This window comes from Dendrobates tinctorius, unplaced genomic scaffold, assembly GCF_039654945.1.
Source record: "Dendrobates tinctorius isolate UK_male_01 unplaced genomic scaffold, ASM3965494v1 ptg000007l, whole genome shotgun sequence".
NCBI lineage: Eukaryota > Metazoa > Chordata > Amphibia > Anura > Dendrobatidae > Dendrobates > Dendrobates tinctorius.
In genome coordinates, this window is record NW_027361675.1 from 3,482,363 (window position 1) to 3,509,777 (window position 27,415).

At 41.0% G+C, this 27,415-nt stretch overlaps 1 protein-coding gene across 1 annotated transcript in view; it reads right to left on the reverse strand.

Moving 5' to 3' along the window:
* CSMD2 (CUB and Sushi multiple domains 2) overlaps positions 1–27,415 on the reverse strand; it is a 1,542,159-nt gene that overhangs the window by 483,971 nt on the left and 1,030,773 nt on the right. Inside the window, exons 11-12 of the mRNA XM_073571899.1 lie at positions 3,883–3,986; positions 2,896–3,008 (exon numbers count right to left, since the gene is read on the reverse strand). Of these exons, the coding sequence (XP_073428000.1) occupies positions 2,896–3,008; positions 3,883–3,986 (217 nt within the window). The remainder of the gene's footprint in view (positions 1–2,895; positions 3,009–3,882; positions 3,987–27,415) is intronic.

Here is a 27,415-nt window from a genome sequence, read left to right on the forward strand (position 1 = left end):
CTATGTAAAATTATCAACTCATGTAGGTTAGCGTGCTCTGATGGTTCATCTGTGCTACTGAGCAATTTATTAGCCATTAACAACTTTTCATTGTCTGTAATGGTGGGATCAAAAAACGATAATCCCACCAACTCTGCATTCAAATACCACAAATGGTTCGAAAATTTGGTCAGGGCTATTTCTGCAATGTTGTTGTCACATTCTTTATAGTCTAACAGACTATGCAAAATACCTAAATCTTAAAATACCTCAATTTGGATTTTTTCAAACTTTGAGCGACGAGCGGCACGGGTTAACGTCGTTTGATCGAGCTCAAATTTTGGCTATCTCAATATCTGGAAAGGGGAATCGTTTTGTGGGGTCCAGATGAACAAGATTCTGACATTTTTTCCCCCCCATATGAGATCCGGTCACCCTAGGTTCACACATAACAGCTTATGTGCCATATTACCTTTGTATGTTAAGGTGGCTTAGTTGTGCTATTTTGACATGTAGTGCTCTGACTGGATTTGTGACCATTAAACCCAGGCAACTGGGCTATGAAGGAACTGATGTTAAATAATAGAGGTGTGTTCACACACAGAACAACTTATGTGCGATATGTGATTCATCACTTTAAAGTTGATAAGATTAGTCTTATAAAAAGCCTATATGGGTTATGATGATATGTTGCACTGCTATTTGCGTCAGAGACATGGAACTCTCTATATATGCATTTTCGCATTAGTGCGCCATTTCTAGTGCGGCGATTTTAAGATATTAAGTCCAGGTGCCTGTGCATTGAAGGATGAAGGTGTGCTGGGTCTCTTGAGAGACTGTGACTGGATTTGTGACCATTAAATCCAGGCGACTGGGCAATGAGGGAACTGATGTTAAACAATAGAGGTGAGTTCACACACAGAACAACTTGTGTGCGATATTTGATTCATCATTCATGTTGAAACTTCCACCGGTATACTCAGGCACCAGCGCAATGGCATAGAACGCTGTCTCACTAAGCCCATGACTGATTTGTTTCTTCCGTATCAAAAAGACGCTCAGCTGGTAAGAGTTACTATCAATTTGCTGTGTATTTATACTAAGGACTCTAACAGAGCACTACACTGACCTTGAGAAAGACACTTCATAGTGTCGATACGCGTGGGTTTGGGGGTCCCATACAATTTAACCATTGGTCTGCTTGTCCTCAGAAACCAGGTGATATCATGTTAGGGAAAGGGGTTATGTTGTCCCTATTTTCTTATATTTGATTTAGTGGTAACATGTTGAGAATTTGATGCATACACATGGCGTTTATTTTGCCTGTGTATCCCTTATGCAATCACAGTGTTTCCCTATAGGACTTGATATGTAGATATTCTGGTATATTTGTATTAACACCATGATATTATGACAATGAATAAGATTGGGATTGTTAACCTGTGGTGTTAGATCCCAGATATTGAAATTCAGTAGATATTTGTTATTTGATTAAATGGTTAATTCTGGGGCCCACAGTATTTAACTGCCTATTAACATGACCCATTGTTTTTGTTTGTCTATGTGTGTCTGTGAGTTCAGACATTTTAATTGTTTTTAAACTAAGTGTTTGCTTGTTGTGTTCACTATAATAAAATTTGATTCTTGATTATATTAGTGTGTGGTGATCCCTATTTATGTGCATATACTTTTCTCTTTATTTGTCACTATATTCAAGTTTGATCCAATATTTAGCTTGCACTCGGCAATGCAAGTCAATGAGCGTGTGGAATACATTGGATGATATCTTAGTGCAGTCCAATTTCTACGGGCTGATACAATGGAGCAGATTGAGACATTTTTTCTCCATGCTCTCCTTATCTGAGAGAATAGGATCACACTATGATTGCACGCTGATCATACTCTGGTCAGAGTGTGATTTGCATTATTGGCCTGATTCTCTCAGATGAGACAATATACGGTCGTATGCCCTTATAGGAGCTTCTTCACCCACCATTCACGGAACTAAAACTAAATTGTATGTAGCATTTGACTATGTGGTCTATTTGGCCATGGTCTGAGGTACAAGACAAACACCTAAAAAGTTCACTTATCCCTAAAAAAGTATCCAGTCCACATATATAACTTATATGACAATACAATTACATTACCAGTGCATGTAAAATAAAAAGTAAGATCTTAAATATAAAGCTTACATCAATATTCTATATCATAATTTACAGCAAACTGCAGATTTATGATGTACCAAGAAATATGGATTTTTCCTTTTACATCTTTGGGGTCAGAGCACCTTTTATATAGAATAGCTGCAGAAAATCAGACTTCATAAGAAAGATCTATTATGACTCTTAAGCCCCCATTACACACTGCGATATTGCTAGCAATATCGCTGTAAAGTCACCGATTTTGTGACGTTACAGCGATATTGCTAGCGATATCGCTGCATGTGATACTTACCTCCGACCGGCTCCCCCGCTGGTTATCGCTGATCACGCGAGAAGCTGCTAGATCATTTCTCGTCGGCCACTTCCTGCTGGGCTTCCTGTGGCGCCGACGAGCGACGCGTGGAGCCGGGCGGGAGGACGCAGGATCGCCACGTCTGACAGGTAAGTAGCGATCTTCGTCCCCTGCAATGTCGCTAGTGAGATCTGCCTGTGTGGCAGCTCACTAGCGACCACCTAGCGATTCACCAGCGATCCTGACTGCGTCATATTGCTGGTCGGGATCGCTGGTGAGTCGCTAGGTGTAACGGTACCCTTAGTCACATAGTGGGCCAGCTAAGAATGGAAAATGAGAGCGATGTGCACTGGAATAAATATTCTTTATGTAGATTCTAGTCTAGATGCTGAATAGAGTGGATGGTACATATGGTGAAACATCTGTGTACACATTGCACTTATGGAAAATCTCGCTTACCTTCATAAGAAGCTTTAAAACCCAGGTTACTCCCTGAAGAGTCAGTCCTGAAGAGAAGCCACATCTGGTGGTTGGAGCTCACTATCAGATCCGGAACGCTTGCTCCTGTCAGTCTATTGGAAAAGACATCAAACACAGCAATGATCAAAACAACCTGATTGAAGTTTTTGCTCTTTATAAAAGGGGTTTCCAGGACTTTTTTTTTATTCTAACAGCAGGAAATTCTGAAAAATGAAAACCCAATATTCACCTGTAAATTCTCTTGCTCCAGTCCTGCCAATCTGACAATCCCAGATACTCTCTGTTCCCTGTTTGCTGTATTGCTCCAGTGTTGTACATACAGGCATTACTGTTTAGGTCATTAACTTTCTGTGTTCATGTGTTCGCTACAGCCAGGTGAACAGCAGCCAATAGGTATCAGTAGAGAGGCTGGGGCAGGTGTGTTGAACTGGATTGAAATTTAAACCGGCTGTCCGGCCTTACGCTACATGTCTGCAGTCAGTCTATGTGACTGCAGACTTGTGAATCCTCACAGTGCACGCACTACGCACTGTGAGGATTCTCCATTCCCGGGATAAGCGGTCGTGTCACCTCAAGTATGTGATTTGCATGCAAGCAGTCATATGCCAACTAGATGGGAGTGCTCAAGTGTATTGAGTGAGGCCAGACACTTCTAGTTGGAATCTGGCCAGAAGTATGTAAATCACATACTTCCGGTCACCTGAGTGCCCATTCTCTGCACCAACACCGAATAATTTTGACAGCATGTAGTGCCCACAAACTGAGCGCTCACAAGTCTTCAGTCACATAGAATGACTGCATACTTGTAGAATAAGGCCGGACAACCCTTTAATAGGTGAAATCTTTTTTATATTATTTCCTGCAGTTAGATTTTTTTTTTAATTTCCTGGCAAGTCACATTATTAGAATACTAATCTTTTAATACAGAATTGTACACTTTTTTTTAAATTAATCCAATTTACTTACACATAGAGAACAGACTTTTGGTCTTCAGCCTTCCCTCCATCTCCGACTGTGAGGGTGTCATACCCCCTTTCAAGCTCAAATTCTTCGAATGTTAGCTTGATCACCTATCAGAACATAGAAAGAGTTAAGTAAATAAGAATCAAAGGCAGATCTTTCTTGAAGTTGGGCATCCAGATGGAAAACAAATGTTGCCAAAATCACTTTGGTAATACAGTGTATGGAAAATAAAAAAGCCAAGAAGCCAGCGCTGCCTATGGTCAGCACGCAATACATAAACTGCATATGAACATATTGATTTCTAACTGTATTTTTAAAAGAGACATTTAGCAAACAATTGATCAATTCTTTGAGTTACCCCGCCACGTCACGGCATTCTCATATTGGGAAATCCTACTCTACGTTTTTTATATACGCTGTGCCATTACGGCCTCCTAAAATGTATTAAAAGCAAGACTATATTAAATGCAAATGTACCTGCAGCATAATGGCACATCGTACATAAAAAACAAAAAAAGAAACCAATATGTGCAGATGCACTTTATGTATTGCGTACTAGCCATAGGCAGCGCTGACTTCTTGGCTTTTTTATAGTGTATGGAAAAGTATTGATCTTGTATTACGTCTATAAGTCTTGGTTAAAGCACCTTACCTGAACATATACTGGCTAAATATCAAAGAATTTTCTGTAACTACCATTTGATATTTTTTTTCTTAAATGGAGAAAGGTCATAATATGATTGCTGCAAACTAAATCCCTTTTGTTTGGAGAATTCTAAAAATATCAAGTTGGGCTAGAACTGTCATGAAGGCCTCTGGATAGAAATAACAATTGGCAAAGTTTAATTTGCAAAGAAGTCAACGTTGAAGATTTCCATGATTAGGAGGAAGTATATATTTTTCTACATTGTAACTCACTAAACTATATAAGCTGCACACATTGATATAAGGTTAAGGGATCATGCAGTTTAGGCTTTAAAGGTGCAGTTTGTTGCAATCTGTTTTACATAGAAATATTCACTCATGAACCAATGGATGGAGGTGAAGGAGAGACGCACACAGAAGAGATGATTAATTGGTGGCTAAGACTGCCATGCCTTTAACCAGCCACGTTATATGCCACTTGTCTTCTTTACAGGATTATTGGAAGTCTCCACTTCATTGTTGGCCTTTGTTGTAGGGTTTATTATCCATAATTGGTGCAGGAGCCCCATAATGGTCGCCTGTAGTACAAAGCCCGTTGATGTTACATTTGAGCTATGCAGAAGACACATAAACAGAAATTGACTCATAAAAAAACAGTTAATAACTCTAAGGGCATGGTCAGTTACAGGAATTGCTCCTTTTTTTCTAGAGTTTTGTAAATCTGAAGTGTCATTTCCTAGCTTTTCTGTTAGTCTCCTGAGCTCTTTTTCGACTGTTTTCCACCACAAGATTTTTTTCAGCATTTTTGGGGTATTTTTTTACTTGCATTTTCCAATTTTTATTTTTAAACCCGTTAAACAATGAAGAAACCACTATCATTTTTTGAAGCCAAATGCTCAAAAAGACACACACATTTTCTGTACATCTTTTTAGGCTTTGGATTGAACATCACTTATTTTAAACATTTGGCTTTGAAAACCTGAAGTATTTAAAAGACATTCATAAGCCTGAACAAAGGAATAGCAAGTTATTTTCCCATAAAGAATAATAGGACCATTCTTTTGATTTTGTAAGTGCTTTTTTTTCACCATATTGTGGATCGGACCTGCTCAAAAAAATGGCAGAAAAAGATGCACCATAACCTAAAAGTTTCAGCCACAATTTACATTTTGCTAGCACTTGTAATTGGGAATAAATCCTTCTTTAACCAGCAGTAAAATTCATACACAGTGTTTGTACTTAATAAAGAGTTATACCTATCAGAGATACAAGATACATCTCTTGACTGTTTTCACTGTACTTCTGTCAGCTTTACTTTCTCAAATTGTAGGATTTTTAAAAGAGTGCTATTAACCGATGTGTGCTGAACTCCGAGCATGACATTCATTCGTCAAATTTGAGATTTAATTAGCTGAACTAATAATATGATCAGAAGAATTGTGTGACTATATCATTAAAGGCTAAAAAAGTCTATAGCACATCTAATTGCAGGGGATGTATTAATAGGTAGAATTGGCTTCTTATCTGTTAATAGCATATTCAGGCATAGCAATTATTATTATAAAATACTCATAAAAATTGTCCATGGTTTATTAAAAAGTAACTGCACTTTTAGAAAACTTTTGATATGTCAAAGAAAAGTTCCGGAAGGGGCAAAGGAAAATGAAGGTGTAGAGGAAGGGTAGACATGCATTGATCATCCTGGAGAGTGAAGACGGGCTCAACAGAAAGTCTATATACCCATCTTTAGCTGGGCTAAACACGCCTGCCCCTTCTTTTTAGCGAATAGAACCTTGGAACCATTCAAATCAAAACCTTTTGTACGTGTCTGTGACATTTCAAAGACATTTCTGAAAGTGTAGTTACTCTTTACAAGAATATTCTTCACAAACAGATAAATGACCAAATGTCAAGGGCCAGATTTATCAAACCTGGTGAAGTTGATCAGTGCGATTTATCAGATTAAAGGTTTCTCATTCTAGACCTTCTTTAACTACAATATGATAGCCTGTTATGGGCCAAAACTTTACTTTTTATTTGCACATTTCTAAAATTGTCCCCCAATTTCTACATTTTTGCACCAAACCAGATAATAAATTCAATGAATATAAATGAAGGATTATATTAGTTATAATTGTTTATCAATTATTGGAATAATAAAAAGAGGGAGTCCTGCCCTAACATTGTAATATGCATAACAAATTAACATTGCACTCATGTCAAGATAATCACAAAATTTGCCCAATAAATCACGTAAAATCCCCAATCAAGGGTAATATACCACCAAAAATTCAATATCACCTTATGGTAACCAAATCAATCTTATTCAAAGAAGTCTGGTACCACACAAGGTTATAAAGTTATAAAAATACATCTTTATTGATATAAAGTACAGTACAACAAGAAAGGTGTCAGACAAGGAAAAGGGATGGAAAAAGTCCATAGAAAATCCCACTATAGCAGATTGTCAGCGACATGGGGCAAACATAGCATGTAGTAACAAGGAGGGACTTGAAAACACATACCGCCAATATAGCAATTGTTATTTTCCATAAGATATATAAATACTAATGGCTGAATGAAATGGCCCCCTCTAAACATATTATACCTGAACAGTGCTAGCTGCAGGAAGGGTGAGCAATAAGGATAAAATACCTTGCGAGTGTCAGCTGGTGAGGATTCCTGGACGTCCCTTCTGCCCCGACGCGCGTTTCGCACTGCTTCTTCCGGAGGGCCATTTCATTCAGCCATTAGTATTTATATATGTCTGTTATGGACAATAACAATTGCTATATTGGCGGTATGTGTTTTTAAGTCCCTCCTTGTTACTACATGCTATGTGGGTTTGCCTCATGTCGCTGACAATCTGCTATAGTGGGATTTTCTATGGACTTTTTCCGTCCCTTATCCTTGTCTGACACCTTTCTTGTTGTATTGTATTTTATATCAATAAAGATGTATTTTTATAACTTTATACCATTGTGTGGTACCAGACTTCTTTGAATAAGATTGATTTGGTTACCATAAGGTGATATTCATGTCAAGAGCAGTATGGTCTACAGCTTAAAAGCACATGGCCTTTGACCTGATTACAATCAATTTTTGCATTTTTTGTTGGATGTTTAAGAAATGTCATTGCTGTCTGTTAAAATACACAAATGCACAGCTCCGCAGGGATAACTGACCTCATGTTACTGGCACATTTCTTAATCCATTCTGAACAATTGCAATAAATCTGTTGCTTAAAATACCTTTTCTAAAGTATCTATTATCTTGAAAGATTTACCATCATGTATTTTTTAGAACATGTTGTTAGACTTACTCCTAAAATCAAAATATAATGCAATCTGGTGTTACAGATTTTCATGTCCTCACCATCCATATTTACTTGGCACAGTGGAACTATGTCAATAATATAATTGCTGGTCATCTTTACATAGGTGTAAAGATGACCAATAACTTTGACAGATGGTCAATCACACTCACGGGCATAGGCAACTGATTGTTGGCATTCCCTTTCTGATTCCTCAATTGTTGTTCCATTATCTTTCAATATACAGTGAAGAGCAAAAGGGTAACAATTAGTGATGAGCGAGTATACTCGTTACTCGAGATTTCCCGAGCATGCTCGGGTGATCTCCGAGTATTTGGATGTGCTCGGAGATTTAGTTTCTGTCGCCGTAGCTGCATGATTTGCAGCTGCTAGACAGCCTGAATACATGTTAGGATTTCCTAACAAACAGGTAATCCTCACATGTATTCAGGCTGTCTAGAAGCTGCAAATCATGCAGCTACGGCGACAGAAACTAAATCACCGAGCACATCAAAATACTTGGAGATCACCCTAGCATGCTCAGGAAATCTCGAGTAATGTGTATACTCGCTCATCACTAGAAACAATGTTTTGAACTTTTGACTAGAGATGAGCAAACTTGTTCGGATAAAATTCGCCAGTTTCAAATACGGCATGAATGTAGCACATTCGGATTCGTGTTTGCTTTTCCAAGTGTAAATGATCGTGTTTCCATTAATCCTTTTGTTTTCACTTTTAGGATAGTGGTACTGTATGATGAGCAGGGGGGGACGTATTTTATGAGGAGAGGTCAGGTCAGAGGAGCTGCGGTGTAAATTTTTTTTTCTTTAATAACTTAATGTGTGTACATTATGGCAGCCAATCAGGGTGCAGAAACCATCCACAACCTCATGACACAAGGTCTTCTGTGATTGGCTGCCAAAGTCACATGTCTGTGTCCATATAAAAAGCTGACATTTTGTTTTGCTGTCACCATTTTCTCAGTGTCACAGTGCAGAATAGCCACTCCTGATAGTGCTGCTGCTGAAAGTGAACTTGTCAGTTAGCTAGATAGGATCCTGCCCTGTGTGAAATTGATCTTCCAGCATCTAACTAGATTGTGCTAAAACTATGTTGAGTCTAAGGAGGCTCCATTTCCTAATCAAAATCATTTGAGCAAAAACTGTGTTGCCATGAGGAATCACAAGGCCAGATTTCCTCTTCAAAATCTTAAGACTAATATAGGGGTTCAGCCAGGACGCCCTATTTGCTAAACCAAATAGTTTGGGATAAAACTGTGTTGCAGTGAGGAATCAGAAGGCCATATTTCCTAATCAAAATCATTTGGGTTAATACTTTGGTGCAGGCACCAGGCCTCATTTCATAATCAAAATTGTTTGGGATAATAGTCTAGTGCAGGCACCAAACCTTATTTCATAATCAAAATCGCTTGGGATGATACTCTGGTGTAGGCACCAGGCCTCATTTCATAATCAAAATAGTTTGCGATAATACTCTAAAGCAGGCACAAGACCTCATTTCATAATCCCAATAATTTGGGATTATAGTCTGGTGCAGGCACCATACCTCATTTCATAATGCAAATAATTTTGGATAATACTCTGTTGCAGGCACCAGGCCTCATTTCATAATCAAAATCTTTAGTGCTAATTCTGTGGTCCCGTCACCAGTCCACATTTCAGCATCTAAATCCATTATGCTAATTGAGTAGTCGAGCCACCAGTCCACATTTCAGCATATTAAGGTACTGTCACACTTAGCGATGCACCAGCGATCCCAACCAGCGATATGACGCGGTCAGGATCACTGGTGCATCGCTAAGTGGTCGCTAGTGAGCTGCCACACAGGTAGATCTCACCAGCGACATCGCAGCGGTGGGGGGTCGCTACTTACCTGTCAGACGAGGCTATCCTGACATCCTCCCGCCCGCGTCCACGCGTCTCTCGTCTCTCCACAGGAAGCCCAGCAGGAAGCTGACGACAAGAAACGGTTCAGGACGTTCTCGTGCGATCAGCGATAAGCAGCGGGGGAGCGGTCGGAGGTATCAGACATAGTGATGTCGCTAGCAATATAACCTGTGACGCTATAGCGATATTGCTAGCGATATCGCTTAGTGTGACAGGCCCTTTAAACTTTTATGCTAATTCTGTGGTCTAGCCACACTATGTCAGCCAATAAATACTAATTATTAACTTAGTGACAGATGAATGAAAAGTCTGGGCCTAGGGTTGTGAAACATTTGGTTAAAAGAGGGGAAAAGTACATACAAAATGAGTGGGGAAAAGCAAGGTTGTGGTGGAAGGCAGAATAGGCTTAGACTTGGTGTTCGACTTGTATATGGGTTAGGTGTTAATGTTAATGAAAGCTCAAGTGAATAAACACCATCTCTTCCTATCCAAAGACATCTGACAACATCTGTTACTTGACGGGCTACTCCACTCTCTTTCTTTGGCAGCCGCACAGTGGTACACCTTGCAGATGAGGGCCAGAAAGAGCATGTGCTCCAGTGGATGGCAAGCGCTGCATCAAGTGGCCTCTCCTACTCTTCTTCCTCCTTAACATCACACACAGTACAGTCCTCAGAGGTGGCACCCCAATTAACTGTGTTTCCTCCCTCTCATCACAAATTTCCAAATGCCCAACTGACTGCGGGGAACCACAGATAGGCCATTCTGCAGAGCTGTTCACACATTCTATTACATGGGAATTAGAGGTCTGCTCCAAAGATTCACAGAGTAAAGCATCTGAACCGATGCCCAAAATTTTTTCATGTTGGATCCGGGGACAGACCAGGTATGGTTCAAGCAGAATCCAGACCCTTGCCATCAGATGTTAACCACCAGGGGTGGAGGTGATCCTGATGAAACTCAGATGCCAGAGGTGCATGCGGACTGTACTCTGGTATCATGGCAGAAAGAGGAGGAGGGTGACGCTGAGGGTGAGGGGTGAGACAACAGAGAGAATGATGATGAGGTTGTAGAACCCACTTGGTGTGAGCACAGAGGTATGCAGCTGAGCAGAGGAGGTGGAGGAGTGTTGCAACCACAACAAGCACTGCATCCTCAGCCACAACTCTATCTGTTGCCAGCACCAATCCAAGTCTGCAGTTTGCATGAGCGGCAAGGATTGACTAGCCTGGGTCTTTTTGAGACCACAAAAGATGACCCAACTCACGTTATCTGCCAAATTTACACAAAAAAAACTCAGTAGAGGCAAAAATTGTACAACTGCATGCATGACCTGGCACATGGGTGATCAGTATGCCTTAGTCTGGGAATCTGACTGTGCTAAAATGTGGGCTAGTGGGCTTTGCCAACCACCGGCCATCCCATCAATCGCATCTGCTGCTTCTTCCTCCTCCATCACCATTCTAATTCTTCACACATAGGTCTCCGACCGCAGAAACTACACTTGTTTACCCCCTACAGTCGGGGTGAGCGAGAGCCCGTCTGCCGTTACAGAATTGGACATGCCTGCTGTTTTTGTGTCACCTAGCCTAACACATCTTTCTCAATCCACCATAAAATCTCCACCTGCACCTCACTCACAGTCCAGCAGTTTGTCCTGCCCACCATATTCCACCCTTTCTCAGGGCAGCAGACAGCCCTCGGTCGCGCAGTTGTAGTCACATAAAAGAATGTTTCCTCCTACACATGCTAAAGCTGAGAGCTTTAACTCCACCATCTCCTATATATTGGCCATGGAAATGCTGCCTTTCCACCTGGTGGATACAGATGGTTTCCAAAAGTTGATGGTTGTCGCAGTACCCCAGTACTAGTTGCCCAGTAGCCATTACCTTTCTAAGAAAGCTGTGTCTGCATTACACCAGCATGTCATAAACAACATCACCCGTTCCCTGAAAAAAAATCTATGTCTGCCATGGTGCAATTCCCAACTGACACCTGGACGAGCAAACATGAACAGGGGTGTTATATCTCACTGGGTAACTCTCTGGGTAACTCTGGTGACTGTGAAGCTGTGGGGGCAGGTGGTTAAAGGGCAGCTCCACAAGTCTTGTAATCCCCAGACTTAAGGGACAAACCTCCGTATCTAAGAATTCCTGTAGCTAACACTGCTTCTGGCTCCTCCATCTCCTCTAGGGCCTCCACCTATGCCTTCAACCTTTCCCTTAGTGAGACATGCATTCCAACAATGCAGAAAGAATCCCCTCACCTCCATACTGTGCAGCCAGGGCTCACCGCAATCAGGCAGTGTTAAAATTATTATGCCTTGGAGATCGCAGTCACACAGCTCAAGAGTTGTGGACAGCTATTCAGGCTGAGTTAGAGCAATGGTTGTCTCCACTGAATCTGGAAATAGGGAAAGCTGGTTTGCAATAACGGTGCAAACCTGATTATGGCCCTACGTCGGGGCAGCCTCACACACGTGCCTTGCATGGCTCACGTTCTCAACCTGGTGGTACAGGAATTTCTCATCCACTATCCCGACCTGGATGCTCTGCTGCAGAAAGCACAGTCGCTGTGTGCTCACTTCCAACAACTGTACCCAGCAAGTAATCAACTTGCATTGCTTCAGAGGTCTTTCGGCCTACCAGTTAACCGTTTGATTTGCAATGTTCCGACATGGTGCACTGTGGCAGCAGTGATAAGCACTAGTGCAGTACATCCTTTTGTATAGCCTTGGCCAATGCTGTATGGGTGTCGTGTAAATCACACTTGCGGAGTGGGCATAGATAAAAGATGTCTGCATCCTTCTGCACGGTTTTGAAATGGCTACTAAGATGGTTAGCGCTGACAATATCATCATCAGCATCACTATTCTGGCCATCTACATGCTGGAGCACACTTTGAATAGTCTGCATGATGAGATGGTGGTCCCAGAGGAGGAGGTAGAAGCAAAAGAGGATGCGGAAGGGATAACAATATTTGTAAGTTCCGGACCATAGTCGCACAGGCGGGTGCCATTGGAGTGTGGATTACAGCAATCAAGGGAGGCTTATGGTACCAGACAAACTGTTAGTGAAGGTGCAGGAGCTGAGGAATAAATCAAGGTCAAGGAGGAAGAGGTGACTGATAGGCAACAGTCAGGAGATGAAGAGGATAATTATCCTCTCTCTGTTGTCTGTGATTGGCAGGAGGGGATGGAGGAAGCAACCTCGAGAGTTACCCCACCACGAATGCACCATGGACTTGGACCTCATGGAAGCGCACAACACAGGAGCTCCTTTTTGCTGCACTATCTTCAACATGATGCACATATTTTTAGGGTTAGAAATAGTGCTGACTACTGGGTTGCCATTATGTTACATCCACGGTACAAGAGTACATTTTGCCAGATGGTTCCCCACTAGAAAGGGACGCGTACATGTTGAAGTATCGAAATATGCTTGTAGACAATCTTAAGGGTGATTTTCCCCAAGACAGCAATGAGGCACACAGTATGTATCGCAATTCTAGACTTCCAATCCCGGGAACCTCAAGGTGTCATCACAAAAACAATAGCAGCAGCAATGTGTTAGGGTTGATGGATAGCACTAAATAAAATATAATAAAAAAGTGCAATCGCATACCTGGGTCCACAGTGTAGAGATGTTAACTGCTGCTAGTATGAATGCTGACGGAAATAAACAGTGAAAGCACCTTAGTACGACTGCGTTAACACCACACAGTCTGAGCGGAGCGGACTATACTCAGCTCTGTTAACTTCACAGAGAGATAGAGCTAAGGGTTAAGCTCACTCTGTAACTGATCTGTGCCAATCGCATACGTGGCCAAAACAGATGCAGAGTCAAAAGAAAAAGCTAAACTTATGCTAGCTGCAAAAAACCCTGTTGACTTCACAAGAGAGCACAGCTCTTTGGTTGGTTCTTGATCTGTAACTCATCTGTGCTAACCACACACGACGACACAGATGCTAAGCCAAGCGGGTACAAAAGCCCTAACTGGCTACAACCAAGGAAATAACTAACACACACGTGCAGTCAAAGTGGTAGCTTATCCACTTACACACCAACCTTGAATGATACTAGCACGCCCATGGGTGTCTCTGGGAGCCTTTTATACCCAAAGCTCCACCCCAAATACTCACGCTGACATCGCCCATGGGCCAGTCGGGAGCTGCCACATCGCCAGAGCAGCTGACGTCCGATCACCAGTAGGAAGACGCCACATCACGGACATGCTTAGTAAGGTGATTTTCGGACTTAGACTCCAAAATGCCAGACTGAACCTGAATACTACTGGTTATTAAGGACTTGGCTGGAGAGCCAGCAGTAACCAACCACATAGCACGGGCCTGAGCAAGATGCTGGGACCGATGTCTATGCTGAGCAGCACCCGCAGCGGACAAACCAGATTAGGACACAGCAGAGGCCCTCAAGGCTGGGGATCTAACCCCTGCAGTCCAAGAAATCCGATCCCTAACACAGTGTAAGTGGCATAAACAATTTCTGTGAGTCATTTCACACATTTTTTTTAGACCAGCCCATGCACCAGCAGAACAAAGTACAAGTCTGACACGGTGTAAACAACTGGAGAGGATGGTGCATGTGAATCTTGAACTCAATGTAAATGCAATCAGTGGGCATTTGGACCCGTTTGCATTTTGGTCTTCAAAAATGAAAGAGTGGCCTGAGCTCACCTGTCACACCTTGGAAGTTTTGTCATGCGTTGTCTTAGAACATGTCTTCAGCACTGCTGGTGGTCTCCTGATGGATAAGTGCATCTGGCTGTCCCCTGAAAGTGTAAACCATCTAACTTTCATCAAAATGAACAAGTCATGGATCTCCAATGACTTTTTCACCCCAGTAGCTCACTGGGCAGACTAGGAGATGGTGTAGTTTTTAGTATCATGCATTGACCTTGTGTTATTGCAATCTGTGACCCCTTTCCCCTTGTTTCTGTGCCTGCTGTTGCTACTGCTGCTGGTGTTCTAAACAATTTTTTGAAATGTGTTGACTCGAAGTTGGGTTTCCATCTGGTGGGTGGCCTGTAGTGTAAGATGTGTCAGAGGCCTATTAGACTGTTTAAACTCTGTGGAACTTGATGCCACTTCAGTAGTTTGTGACAATAATATTTGGAGAATTCAAGTTGGGTCTCCGTCATGTGTGTTGCCTTTCACTGAACTACCTGTGTTACTATCCTTACATCCTTGCATTTTTCTACTACTAGTACTCTATGAAACTTATGTGTGTGCCATCTGAGTGTGGCTGCAATAAAAAAAAATTGGAGGTATTGCATGAGGTATCAGGTCTCCCAGCTAAGAAGGCTTAAACCGCTCCATTAACCACCAGATCCTCATTAAAACTTCATTTCCAAGCTGTAAATGCTGGGCCTGACCGTGATAAATCATGCTTGAGCCATGACTTACTGCTTCTATACAATTATAAAAGCTTCTACTGTGGGTCAATTGATCAGTCAACTAACTGTGTTACTTTCCTTACATTTTTCTACCAATAGTACTGTGTGAAACTAATGTTTGTGCCATCTGTGTATGGCTGGAGAAAAAAAATTGGAGGTGTTGCATGAGGTATTAGGTCTCCCAGCTAAGAAGTCTTACACTGCTCCCTTAACCACCAAGTCCTCATTGAAACTTCAATTCCAACCTGTAGATGCTGGCTCAGACCCTGTCTCATGCATGGCCCATGCTTGAATTTTGCGCCATTATAAAATTTCTACTGTGGATCATTTGATATCACTTTTCATAATGTCTGCCCCTAATTTTAGCTGTTTGGTAAGCTTTTTGTCACTATTTAAGGTGTATATATGTTTGGTTTGGCCTCCCATTGAATTTAATGGGCTTTGGGTATGTTTGGCGAACTGTTGGACAAGAGAACTGAACAGAACGTTAAAAGGTTCGCTCATCTCTACTTTTGACTGTCATTTTCCATATCTCATTTTCCACTTCTGCTTTGAACTTGAGACTACCATCATTTTATTGATAATCATCTTGGATATTTCATACTTAAATTTGACTTGCAACTATTTAGCAAATGATTAGGTATGCAGATTGCTGTCATTTCACTGCATTGTTACTACTGCTTTGTTTCTAAAGACCTAAATTTTAATTTGTATTATTTTGTAAGTATTTTACAAATAAATCCACCTTTGCCATTCAACACTGTCCAAATTATTCTGAGCATGCTCTCTATCAGATTCAAACATATGTCGACTGAAATTTGACCTCAGGTCTCTTCTACACGTTACCAAAGTTGGTGCATACTGTTTGACTCTTTTGGGCATGAATACAGTTTGTTCTTCAACTCGACCCACAAGTGTTTGATTGGGTTGAGGTTTGGGGACTGGGGGGGCCATTTCAGCACCTCTACTTCATTGTGACTGAACCAAATCTTCGCCAATCTCGACATATACTTTGTGTTGTTCTCCTGTTGGAACACTAGGTCGCCCTTTTCATACCCATAGTACTTGAGTGTATAAAGTAATTCATCTTGTAGGATACTTACATATAGCTGAGCATTGAGACCACCGTTGATCTTGATCACGTATCCAATGGCTTTGGCTGTGAAACAACCCCATATCATGTCTTCCTCCACCGAACTTGATAGTTCTTTCATTTTCTCAATCTTAGCCTCCTTTTCCCTTGTTTCTTTCAGACCCATTTCCACCTATCAGAGCCTAGTCTATTGACTTTTGTGTCTATTGACTCCAAATCAGCTGTTCCAAATCTTTAAATGTCCACTTTTTGCTCTTGTTTGCAAACTTGAACCGGCGCTTCTCATGACAATATTGAAGTTGAGGCTTCTTCACCTTTTTTCGTGCCACCATTCCAGACTTGTGTAACATACATCGCACGGTGCTTGCATGGATGTCTGTAATCTCACTATAATGAAGCATACGATCCACTTCCACTGTCGTGTTTGTCGCTTCAGAACTGATAGACCTTGAGATGAGCCGACTTTTTGACTCTAATATTCTGCCTGAATGTCCACCTTTTGGCTTCTGAATGAATGGATGAACTTCATTTTGTATTCTTCCAGCTGTTATGGCCCTCACATGATGCAATTTGTCAATTTTCTTTGCCAAGAGACCGCTATTAATGAGCTGGATGATGTGGTTTCTCTTTTCTTGGGAAATTGTCTTCATGACTGATCCTCTATTTGAACCAATGACCTTTTACTTGGGAATCAACCTAATAGTACACTGAGCTATTTGGGAATATGAATACAGGTTGTATTTTGTAGTATTCAGGAAGAAAATTATTTTTCCTCCACCAGGGGCAAAACAGTAACAATGCAGTGACATGACCACAATCAGCATAACTAATCATATGTTAAATAGTTGCAAGTCAAATTTATGCATGAGATAGCCAAGATGATTGTCTATAAAATGATGGTAGTCACGCATTCAAAGCAGTAATGGATGGTGAGATATGAAGCCTGAAAGTCAAAATTTCAAAACATTGTTACCTTTTTGCTCTTCACTGTATATTCTATGACTGAACAATCATATGGAAAACAATTTTATTGCTTAGAAATGTTATAGGCAGCAAAAGATTGTTAATATATGAGATTAATATTGGCAATGGTATTTGATAATATACATAAAAAATAACAAATCTGGATGTTCTCTAACACCTATAAGTTAATAAGAAGAGAGCGTAAATGGAGGGAAGTCTCATAGGATTTCAGGATCTGACTACAAAGAGCCTGTGTGTAGTCTGTAACCATGGAGATAAATAGTTCTGTATACTGTAGGAGCTGTGTACAAAAAACAATAGTACACAATAGTGAAGTTGCATCATTTTCTTTTTATAATAGATCCATTGGAGAAATAAAATATGGTCACAAAGCTGTACTTTAACCTTTAATGATCATTTTTACTATGAAAACGACAATGCAATATATAACCATAATAACCTCATCTTGACCTTTGAAAACAACATCTCTATTTCGTTGCTCCACTGCACGATCTCTGTAATAAAGCATGATGCAAGGGTTTCTAATTCCAACGTCCTTATAAAACACCCTTCTTACACTTGACATATCTCATATTATCTATCCCTGACTATAATGTCTCACAGGGCTCTAGTGATAATTTTCTGATTAAAGTGTAAAGCGATCTTGTCACCAGTTAATTTAAGAGTCACAATTTCCTGTTCATTCATATCGACTGGACTAAAATTCATTTCTTATCACCATGTTGCAAACCAAACGTGATATTTGCATGCTAACACACCTCAACCACTTTTTGAATGCCAACAATATCTGAATGTTAGCAATTGCATACTTTGCAATTGGATTTTGAAGCCAATTTTCACTTTTGTCCTGTTGGCCTACATGCTGCTGAAATATTATTCGAACTCCCATTGTAAGAAACTGCTTTTTTTTTCTCTTCAGCTAAGAAAAGCCAACAAACTCTACTTAGTTTGAGGTGAATGCTTCTTGTGCCATTTTTCAAGTTCCAACCTCTCATCTCAAACCTCCCTGGTGGGAAAAACTCTAAAGCTTGTTTGCTGTTGAGTCATCTTTCAGGTTGCTCTTTGCTTCATTTCTCACATTCAAACCCTCTCTAAATCCTAGTGCCTTCATTTAAGAAGCAATTCTTGAATCTTCTTCTTGCCTTGGAAAAGACATAACTCCTTCTAAATAGTTTTCTTCCAACTATGAAACTCCAATCTATTTTAGATGCTGCTGGTATATGCCGATGCCCTCTTCTTTTCATTCTATCTGCTGCTACAGTAGAATTTCTGTTCCCTTCAGAATTCAATTTAAAACCTTGATCTCTGCATGTAAAGCCTGGTGCCGCAATGTAAATACTTCTTTGCAGAGGTAAAGGCATAATGGAAGGTTCTACTGTGGATCAACTTTTTCAGCCTTTTAATGGATGACTTCCAACAAGCAATCATTCGGTGCAACATAAAGTGATATACTGAGTAGACCTTGTCGACACACACAATCGCTATAAGGAAAAAGTGGTGCAACACAATTTTCAACCCTTGTGATTTCCTGAAGAAGTCAACTGCTGAAGAAGATGTGTAAATACTGCATTCAGGAAAAGGCTGTTCTAAAGACGTATTCAAAAAAATTTCTAAGGGAAATCTTATCAGTGTTATAGTACAGGTATATTTCATGTGCAAATATATGATAAGGCAAAACAATAATTATCCAAAGGGTCACCAATGAAAGTCTATGTGAGTTTTGCTTCAGTTTTGTACATATCAACAAGATTTGTGCATTTTTTTGCATCCCTATTACAAATCCAACAGATTTATGATTAAGCAAGTTCTTTTGTTAAAGGGTTCTTTTTCAATACATATTAAATGACATTTATCTTATCAAAATAAAGGACTTTGTAATGCTTCTTCTTACTGTAATCACCCCATAACGCTCATGTGTCACATCATGCCTCCACTTTGTTGTTTTGTTGCTTCATGCAGGGCTAAATGGGCTGTCCTAAGAGGCATAACCTGTGCACTGCAAACAAACATGCATTTAAGATTTCTGCTGATCTACTCAGGAAGGAGAGGGGAATATTAAAGGGGTGGTAACAAATATTGATTTTCAGCCTAAATTTCTGTTTACTTGAATAATATAGTTTTTCCAATATGGTTTAATTAAAAAGTCTCTACCTTTCCCTCTCTAATTTAACTTATTTAATTTTTTACCTATTTATATTTTGTTGATGCTTTGTTTGAGAATCCCCAGTATATGCTAGTACATTTGCTCAGTACGAACTCCCTTTTTACTGTGCAATAGACTCTAATTATAAGTAACAAGCCGGCAACAGAGCGAACTGTCAGGTCACACTGTAAAGAAAGAACATGATAAGCAGAAACCAACCCAACCCTAAAAAAAGACTGGGCTCATCTCTACTCTCTGTTTCTTAGCCTTACAATGTGCACTGATGGTGCGCTCTGTTGTCGGTTCATCACTTCTTATAAGAGCCGGCGATGGAGCGCACTGTCGCTATGCACGGAGAAGAATATTGCACAGTAAGAGGGGTAGCATCTACTGAGCATATATTGAAATTGATAATAGGCACATGCTCAGTACAGCAGGGGCGATACTATTCCCTGAAACAGACGTCACTGATGAAGCATTGTTTCAGGGTGGGGGCAGCAACTTTGACCACAGCCTCTGCCCCCTGATGGCATCTGTTTTGAGTATCCCAACATGTACTGGGAATTTTCAAACAAAGTATCATGAAAATGAAAATTGGAAAAAAAATAAAGCTGTTAGATTATAGAGGAAAATCAGGGATTTTTTAATTAAACAATGTTAAAAAAAATGATGACATTATTAAAATAAAAGAAAGACATTTATGACAAAAATCAATATTAATTTCTGACCTGTGGAGTCTCTGTGGAGAGCACAAAGAATTATGAGAAATATAGTCAACACAGAACAGAAACATTTTAAAAAAGTTTTAAATAAGGAATTGGAAATCCTCTAAGTGAGGTTCCATAGATTCTAGAGACTGTGAGACAATGAAGTAAACCAGAGAAAGCGAACAAAAAGAGAAAAGATGATGTGGGGGTGGGGAAAGTCAAATACATAACTTTAAGGCAGCGTGTTTTCTTAAAAAGGAAAAGTGGTAGAAAACAACTTTAAAAATTAAATAAATCACTATTGTAAAAGTAAGTTTCTCATTTAGGACCTTAGAGCTTGACTATAAGCAATGTCATAAGAACAATGTATTTCTTAATTTCCCCAGTGGTGAGGTTACCAGGTTTGTCCACAGAGTTGATCACTGATCTGTATAATTTTATTGTACTGATTCAAAAAGGAATTTTTGGGAAACAAAATAAATATTTTCCCTAAAGCCCCAAATACACTTAAGTTGACTGCTGGTCAAATGTTTGATTGCTCGGCTGGTAGCTATCTCTGACATTCCTCCCATACAATGGAGCGCTTGCTTGGCGGAGATATCATGGTATCTATGAGAGAATGTCTGTCAGATATCTCTGGTGGCAACTTTTCTCCTAGAGAACATAATGATCAGCAGTCTGAAATCAGACTGGAACTCCCCCCAACAATGATCTGTTCGGTGGCCCATACACACTAGACTATCGATTGAACCCGTCGATATAGGTGGGTTCAGCCATCATTAGTCTTATTGTGTATCAGGAGCTTAAGGGAATAAAACTAAGTCACATTAATACACAACATGGCTTCTAATATTCATGAAGTGGATATAACATTTATAGTTGTAAGCTATCTTTCATGAAAGACGTCTTACGCAACTTTTAAATAATTTAAGAACAGGGCCAGTGTGCATGAAAATGCACGGGATGACATCACCACCTGGTGAGCCTCCCAGCAAGCAAATTCACCAACTCCAATGTATTATGGCATAACAGAGAAAAAGGAGTACACGGTGACAACAAAAGAAATACTTCTATGATATAAATATGAAAAGTTTATTGTACATACAAAATATATAAATAGTAATGCATAACAAGATAATAATAGTGCACCAAGGAGCATGCGGGCAAAACACAAGGGCCACCCCTCTGGCAACGCAGTCCTATGTAAGCAAGTACTCCGGTCAAATGACCAGAAGAAAGAATGTATAGGGGCTGGTCAGAAAATTCCCATCATGGATCACAGTAATAGCGTAATATATCTAACACAGCCACAGTTAACAGATTAGCAATGCAGCTTACCGGGATCAAGGAGGCCAGAGAGGGAGCCCCAGGGCCAGATGTCCACCCCCGACGCGCGTTGAGGCCTGCTTTCTCAAGGGGATAGTGCATAGTGCGGAATAGGACATTAAAATAGCTCATATGGTAGGTCACATGATGTAGGAGAGCCAATGGCGGTGGTTTGAAATGGCGCATGCACGGTGTGCGCGCCAGGTCCTCCACACAGCCCGGGCGTCATGCCATATCATGCACAAACAGGACAGTAACTATCCCGGTGTGCATGAAGGCATAGAGACGCCCCGCAGCCAGAGAACACAGGCGCCCACCACCGCGGACGTGCACAACCACCTTGGCTCAGCAAAGTTTGCCACTATAAAACATGTATCAACCCTAAGGTACATAGTACGACGCCCGGGCTGTGTGGAGGACCTGGCGCGCACACCGCGCATGCGCCGTTTCAAACCACCGCCATTGGCTCTCCTACATCACGTGACCTACCATATGAGCTATTTTAAGGTCCTATTCCGCACTATGCACTATCCCCTTGAGAAAGCAGGCCTCAACGCTTGCGAAACGCGCGTCGGGGGTGGACATCTGGCCCTGGGGCTCCCTCTCTGGCCTCCTTGATCCCGGTAAGCTGCATTGCTAATCTGTTAACTGTGGCTGTGTTAGATATATTACGCTATTACTGTGATCCATGATGGGAATTTTCTGACCAGCCCCTATACATTCTTTCTTCTGGTCATTTGACCAGAGTACTTGCTTACATAGGACTGCGTTGCCAGAGGGGTGGCCCTTGTGTTTTGCCCGCATGCTCCTTGGTGCACTATTATTATCTTGTTATGCATTACTATTTATATATTTTGTATGTACAATAAACTTTTCATATTTATATCATAGAAGTATTTCTTTTGTTGTCACCGTGTACTCCTTTTTCTCTGTTATGCCATAATACATTGGAGTTGGTGAATTTGCTTGCTGGGAGTCTCACCAGGTGGTGATGTCATCCCGTGCATTTTCATGCACACTGGCCCTGTTCTTAATGCTATTTTCTGTGTTTTTCACAGTTTCTCTCAGTGTCAATATGGACTTCCGTGCACGTGACAGTACATGGCGTGCTCAAATAAATGAAGTGCTCCAGGATAGCATGGGCAACTCTAGTGATGGTTCCAACTTAGCCATACAGGAATCTATTTCTCAATTTAAGGATCTTCTTAAAAAACGGACAAAGGTCTGGTGGAACCACGAGTTTCTAGATAGATATATTCAGTCTGATCTCATTCCAAGGGGAATACGTGTCCAGGTATTCCCTTCCTTCCCTATATCTGATGAAAACTTTAAAAACAGGTGGGAAGAATTAACAAATACATGTTCTAAAGGGTTTATGATCCTATTAAAAGAAATGAACCATAATACATTGGGAACCTTGGAAGCTGAGATCGATCAAATACAGGCTGGCTTGCGTAAAGATATGACAAGTGATTCTCTAAAAAAATTTAATGAGGAAACCGATATTGAATTACAAAAATGGGCCCATGACATACAAGTAATTAAATCTAAAAACTTTAAACAGGACATTTTGGATAAACAGCAGTCCCGCGTTTATCATTGGCGTCATGGATATGAACGTTCAAGTTCGAGATATAGAAATACATCTTTCTCTAGATCAAGGTCTACTTCAATACGTTCCAATAAGTCATTTGAGGGTGAATCTTCTGGTAAATTTACTTCTAATGAGGGATCGTCACCCAGTGATTCTTTGAGTCAACGTATAGCCAAACGGCAATTTACAAAGAGCAAGACGTCAAGTGGGAGGTCTACTCAAATGGGATCTCATAGTAAACCACAGGTATTGAATCTTTCTCAACATATTCTGACTGAGGTACAGATTGACGTACTCAGTAGAGGTCTTTCTTTTTCACCTACTAACCAATTTAATTTCTTTACAGCTTTGAAAGATTTACAACTATTCTCTCGCAAATTATTATTGAGAAAATTACATCACCGAGGTCAAACGTCGGCACCTTTGAATACTCTTGAGATGGAAGCCTTACGTAATCTTGAAGATCTACTTGAGGAACAGGTAACACCTCAGACAAGTAGGCTCCCTGTTGCACTATTGCCCAGATCAACTAAGTTCCCTCCCTTGTCTCTAAGTCCAGCTATCGAGATTTTCACAAAACTCGTTATGGATGATTTTAAGAAATTATCCACTAGAAAGAGATTTGATAATTTAACTTTTAAACAGCGTCAGGCTATCCAACAATTGCAGACTCTTCCTGACGTTGTTTTTAAATCTGCAGACAAGGGGGGGAACATTGTTGTCTGGCCTTGTGAAAAGTACGAACGCGAAGTTTTTCGGCAACTTAGGGATTCAAGTACTTATACTAAATTAACATCAAATCCCATGGCTTCCTTCTCAATTGAGCTTCAAAAGATTTTATTTGGGGCTTATGAATCCAATATTATCTCTAAGAAGGTCTTTGATGGTCTGGTTGTTACTAATCCAAAGGTGCCGATGTTCTATTTGTTACCTAAGATCCACAAGGATGCCCTCAACCCTCCAGGGCGTCCTATCGTGTCGGGAATTGGTGGCTTATGTGATGTGGTCTGTAAGTTTATTGATTTTTACCTGAAACCCATTGTGGAGACCTTGCCATCTTTTGTTCGCGACACGACGGACGTACTGGCACGGGTTGACAGCATCCTTGTGGAACATGAGGCCATTTTTGTTGTTGCTGATGTGGAGTCACTTTACACCTGCATCGACCATACCCATGGCCTAGATGCGGTGCGCCTCTTCTTGGGGGCCTCCGGTCTGGATGGCCCTTTGTGCGAGCTAGTTCTCGAGCTGCTGCACTATGTCTTATCCCACAACTTTTTTGCATTTAAAGATGTTTTTCACCTTCAGAAGCGGGGCACAGCCATGGGCGCGGCCTGTGCGCCCACGTATGCAAATCTCTTCCTGGGTTCCTGGGAGAGATTTATCTTTGGCGACGCGGGTGTGCCGGCCGCTTCCCATGTGCTGTGCTGGCTTCGTTATATTGATGACATCTTGATGTTGTGGGACGGGACGGTGCAGCAGCTCGGGTGCTTCATGAATCAACTTAACCATAACTCTCTGAATATTCGGTTAACTTACCATCACAGTAGTACTAGAGTGGACTTCCTGGACATATCCCTGGAGGTTGACCCCTCTCGTCAGGTCAGGATGGATGTGTTCAGGAAGCCCACCTCGGTTAACTCTTTGATTCATGCGGAATCTGCACATCATCCGGCCACCATTAGGGCTGTCCCGATCGGACAGTTCCTAAGAGTGAGGCGCATCTGCTCCTCTGATGTCCTTTTTGAGGCCCAGGCTGCCGACCTTAAACAACGTTTTCGGGCCCGGGGTTATAGTGGTAGATCCATTAAACAAGGATATGATCGGGCGAGGAGAACTCCACGTAATACCTTATTGCACTCCAAGAAGGGTCAAGACAAGGTTGGATCTGATGGTCCTATTCGGTTTATTACCACTTTTAATCATCAATGGACAAACATGCGTCAGATTCTCATTAAACACTGGGATGTCTTAAAGGCTGATCCGGTTCTTGAGTCCTTTTTGGGTGACCTCCCCGCTATGACATCTCGACGCTCCTAGACTCTGGGTGACTTATTGGTTAAAAGCCATTATATTCCGGCAATTCGCAATATCTTTGGTTCTCGTGGTCCGACTCCAGGTTTCTTTCCTTGTGGCCACTGCCTCGCATGCGCCAATGTCCACCGAAGTACTAATTTTATCACCTCGGACGGTCTCCGCACCTTTGATATTCGCCAGCGTATATCGTGCGGCAGCACCAATGTGGTCTATTATGCCACTTGTGGCTGCCCCATGATATACGTGGGTTTGACAACAAGGGAGCTGCGTGTACGGGTGCGTGAACACGTCCATGATATTGGCGCTGCAAGAGCAGTTATAGACCCCTCGGAACTCAAAACAATCCCTCGCCACTTTAAAACCCATCACAATTGTGATGCTGGGTCTCTCAGAATACGTGGCATTGATATCCTTCACATGGGGATTAGAGGGGGTAACTATAAAAAGATCTTGGCCCAGATGGAGACTCGTTGGATTGTGCTGTTGGATACTATGGCCCCCAAGGGCCTAAATGAACATCTTAGTTTTGCACCTTTCCTATGAGATTTTGTCCCTGATTAAATGGTTTATATTCATCATTTGTTGGTTCTATCACTGCCACATGTCCTTGTTTTTATTTTATATTGTTTTTATGGTTTTAAATTTTTCATTTTTTCAACTTTTGTGTGATTATAGGATTCTTTCCTTCCTTTTGGTGATATATTCAGAACCCTCATACTTGAAACGGCTGCAGAAATTTGGAGGGATACCAAACAGATGGGCGCACCGTGATGATCTCTTCCCTATTTGCTCTGCAGCTCGTTTTACTCATTTATGTATTTCTGTATTGGGTTTTATATCACTTTGTACTATTTGCTCATTGTTTATAATGTATTTCTGCCATGGTGGTGGATATATTTGTATTTGCCCTTGTCTGTAATGTTTTCCTTTTCTACCTTTTTATTTTTTTGTATTTTTTTGTAGTTTATTTTGTTAGATTATTATTGGGGCGGCTTATCTGTCCTCATATGTACTATGTACCTTAGGGTTGATACATGTTTTATGGTGGCAAACTTTGCTGAGCCAAGGTGGTTGTGCGCGTCCGCAGTGGTGGGCGCCTGTGTTCTCTGGCTGCGGGGCGTCTCTATGCCTTCATGCACACCGGGATAGTTACTGTCCTGTTTGTGCATGATATGGCATGACGCCCGGGCTGTGTGGAGGACCTGGCGCGCACACCGTGCATGCGCCGTTTCAAACCACCGCCATTGGCTCTCCTACATCACGTGACCTACCATATGAGCTATTTTAAGGTCCTATTCCGCACTATGCACTATCCCCTTGAGAAAGCAGGCCTCAACGCTTGTGAAACGCGCGTCGGGGGTGGACATCTGGCCCTGGGGCTCCCTCTCTGGCCTCCTTGATCCCGGTAAGCTGCATTGCTAATCTGTTAACTGTGGCTGTGTTAGATATATTACGCTATTACTGTGATCCATGATGGGAATTTTCTGACCAGCCCCTATACATTCTTTCTTCTGGTCATTTGACCGGAGTACTTGCTTACATAGGACTGCGTTGCCAGAGGGGTGGCCCTTGTGTTTTGCCCGCATGCTCCTTGGTGCACTATTATTATCTTGTTATGCATTACTATTTATATATTTTGTATGTACAATAAACTTTTCATATTTATATCATAGAAGTATGTCTTTTGTTGTCACCGTGTACTCCTTTTTCTCTGTTATGCCGTTTTAAATAATTTAGTATTGCAGCTTTTATTGACAATATTTCTTTGGCTAATACAATGAATATTCTTTTCTATTATCCAATCCCTGGAAACATACCATACTCCTAACTATTGTAATAGCAGAAAATGATTGCACTTTATTTTAATGAACAAGATTACTTTGGCTGAAAAATGAGAATTGTAAAATGGAAGTGAAATTGTGAATATGTACAAAATAAGTAAGAGCCGAATAACAATATAACACTATCATTAAAATGGATAAATACAATCCAACAACTGCAAAATTTAATATCCTGACCTCTTAAGAGAGTCACATTCCCTACACACTGAATACAGACATAAATATGAACCTTCACACAGGGTATGGATGCAAACAATGTTTTTCTAGTTCCTTCAAATCACCAGGAAAATGACTTGTGTTCCAATTTCATCCTGGCTTATGAAAGCCAAAGACAGATGGTGATTGCCATCTCAATAACCTGGTTGTTTCTTGGGAGACTGCCTAGTAAATCAGAGGCTCACAGGATACAGACACATTTGACACATACAGTAGCAATCACAATGGTCTTTAAAAGCAGCAATTTTCGGTGGATTTACATTGTACGTTGAGCAAACATCAAACAGTTTTTATGATCTGTTATGATTGGGTGAAGTG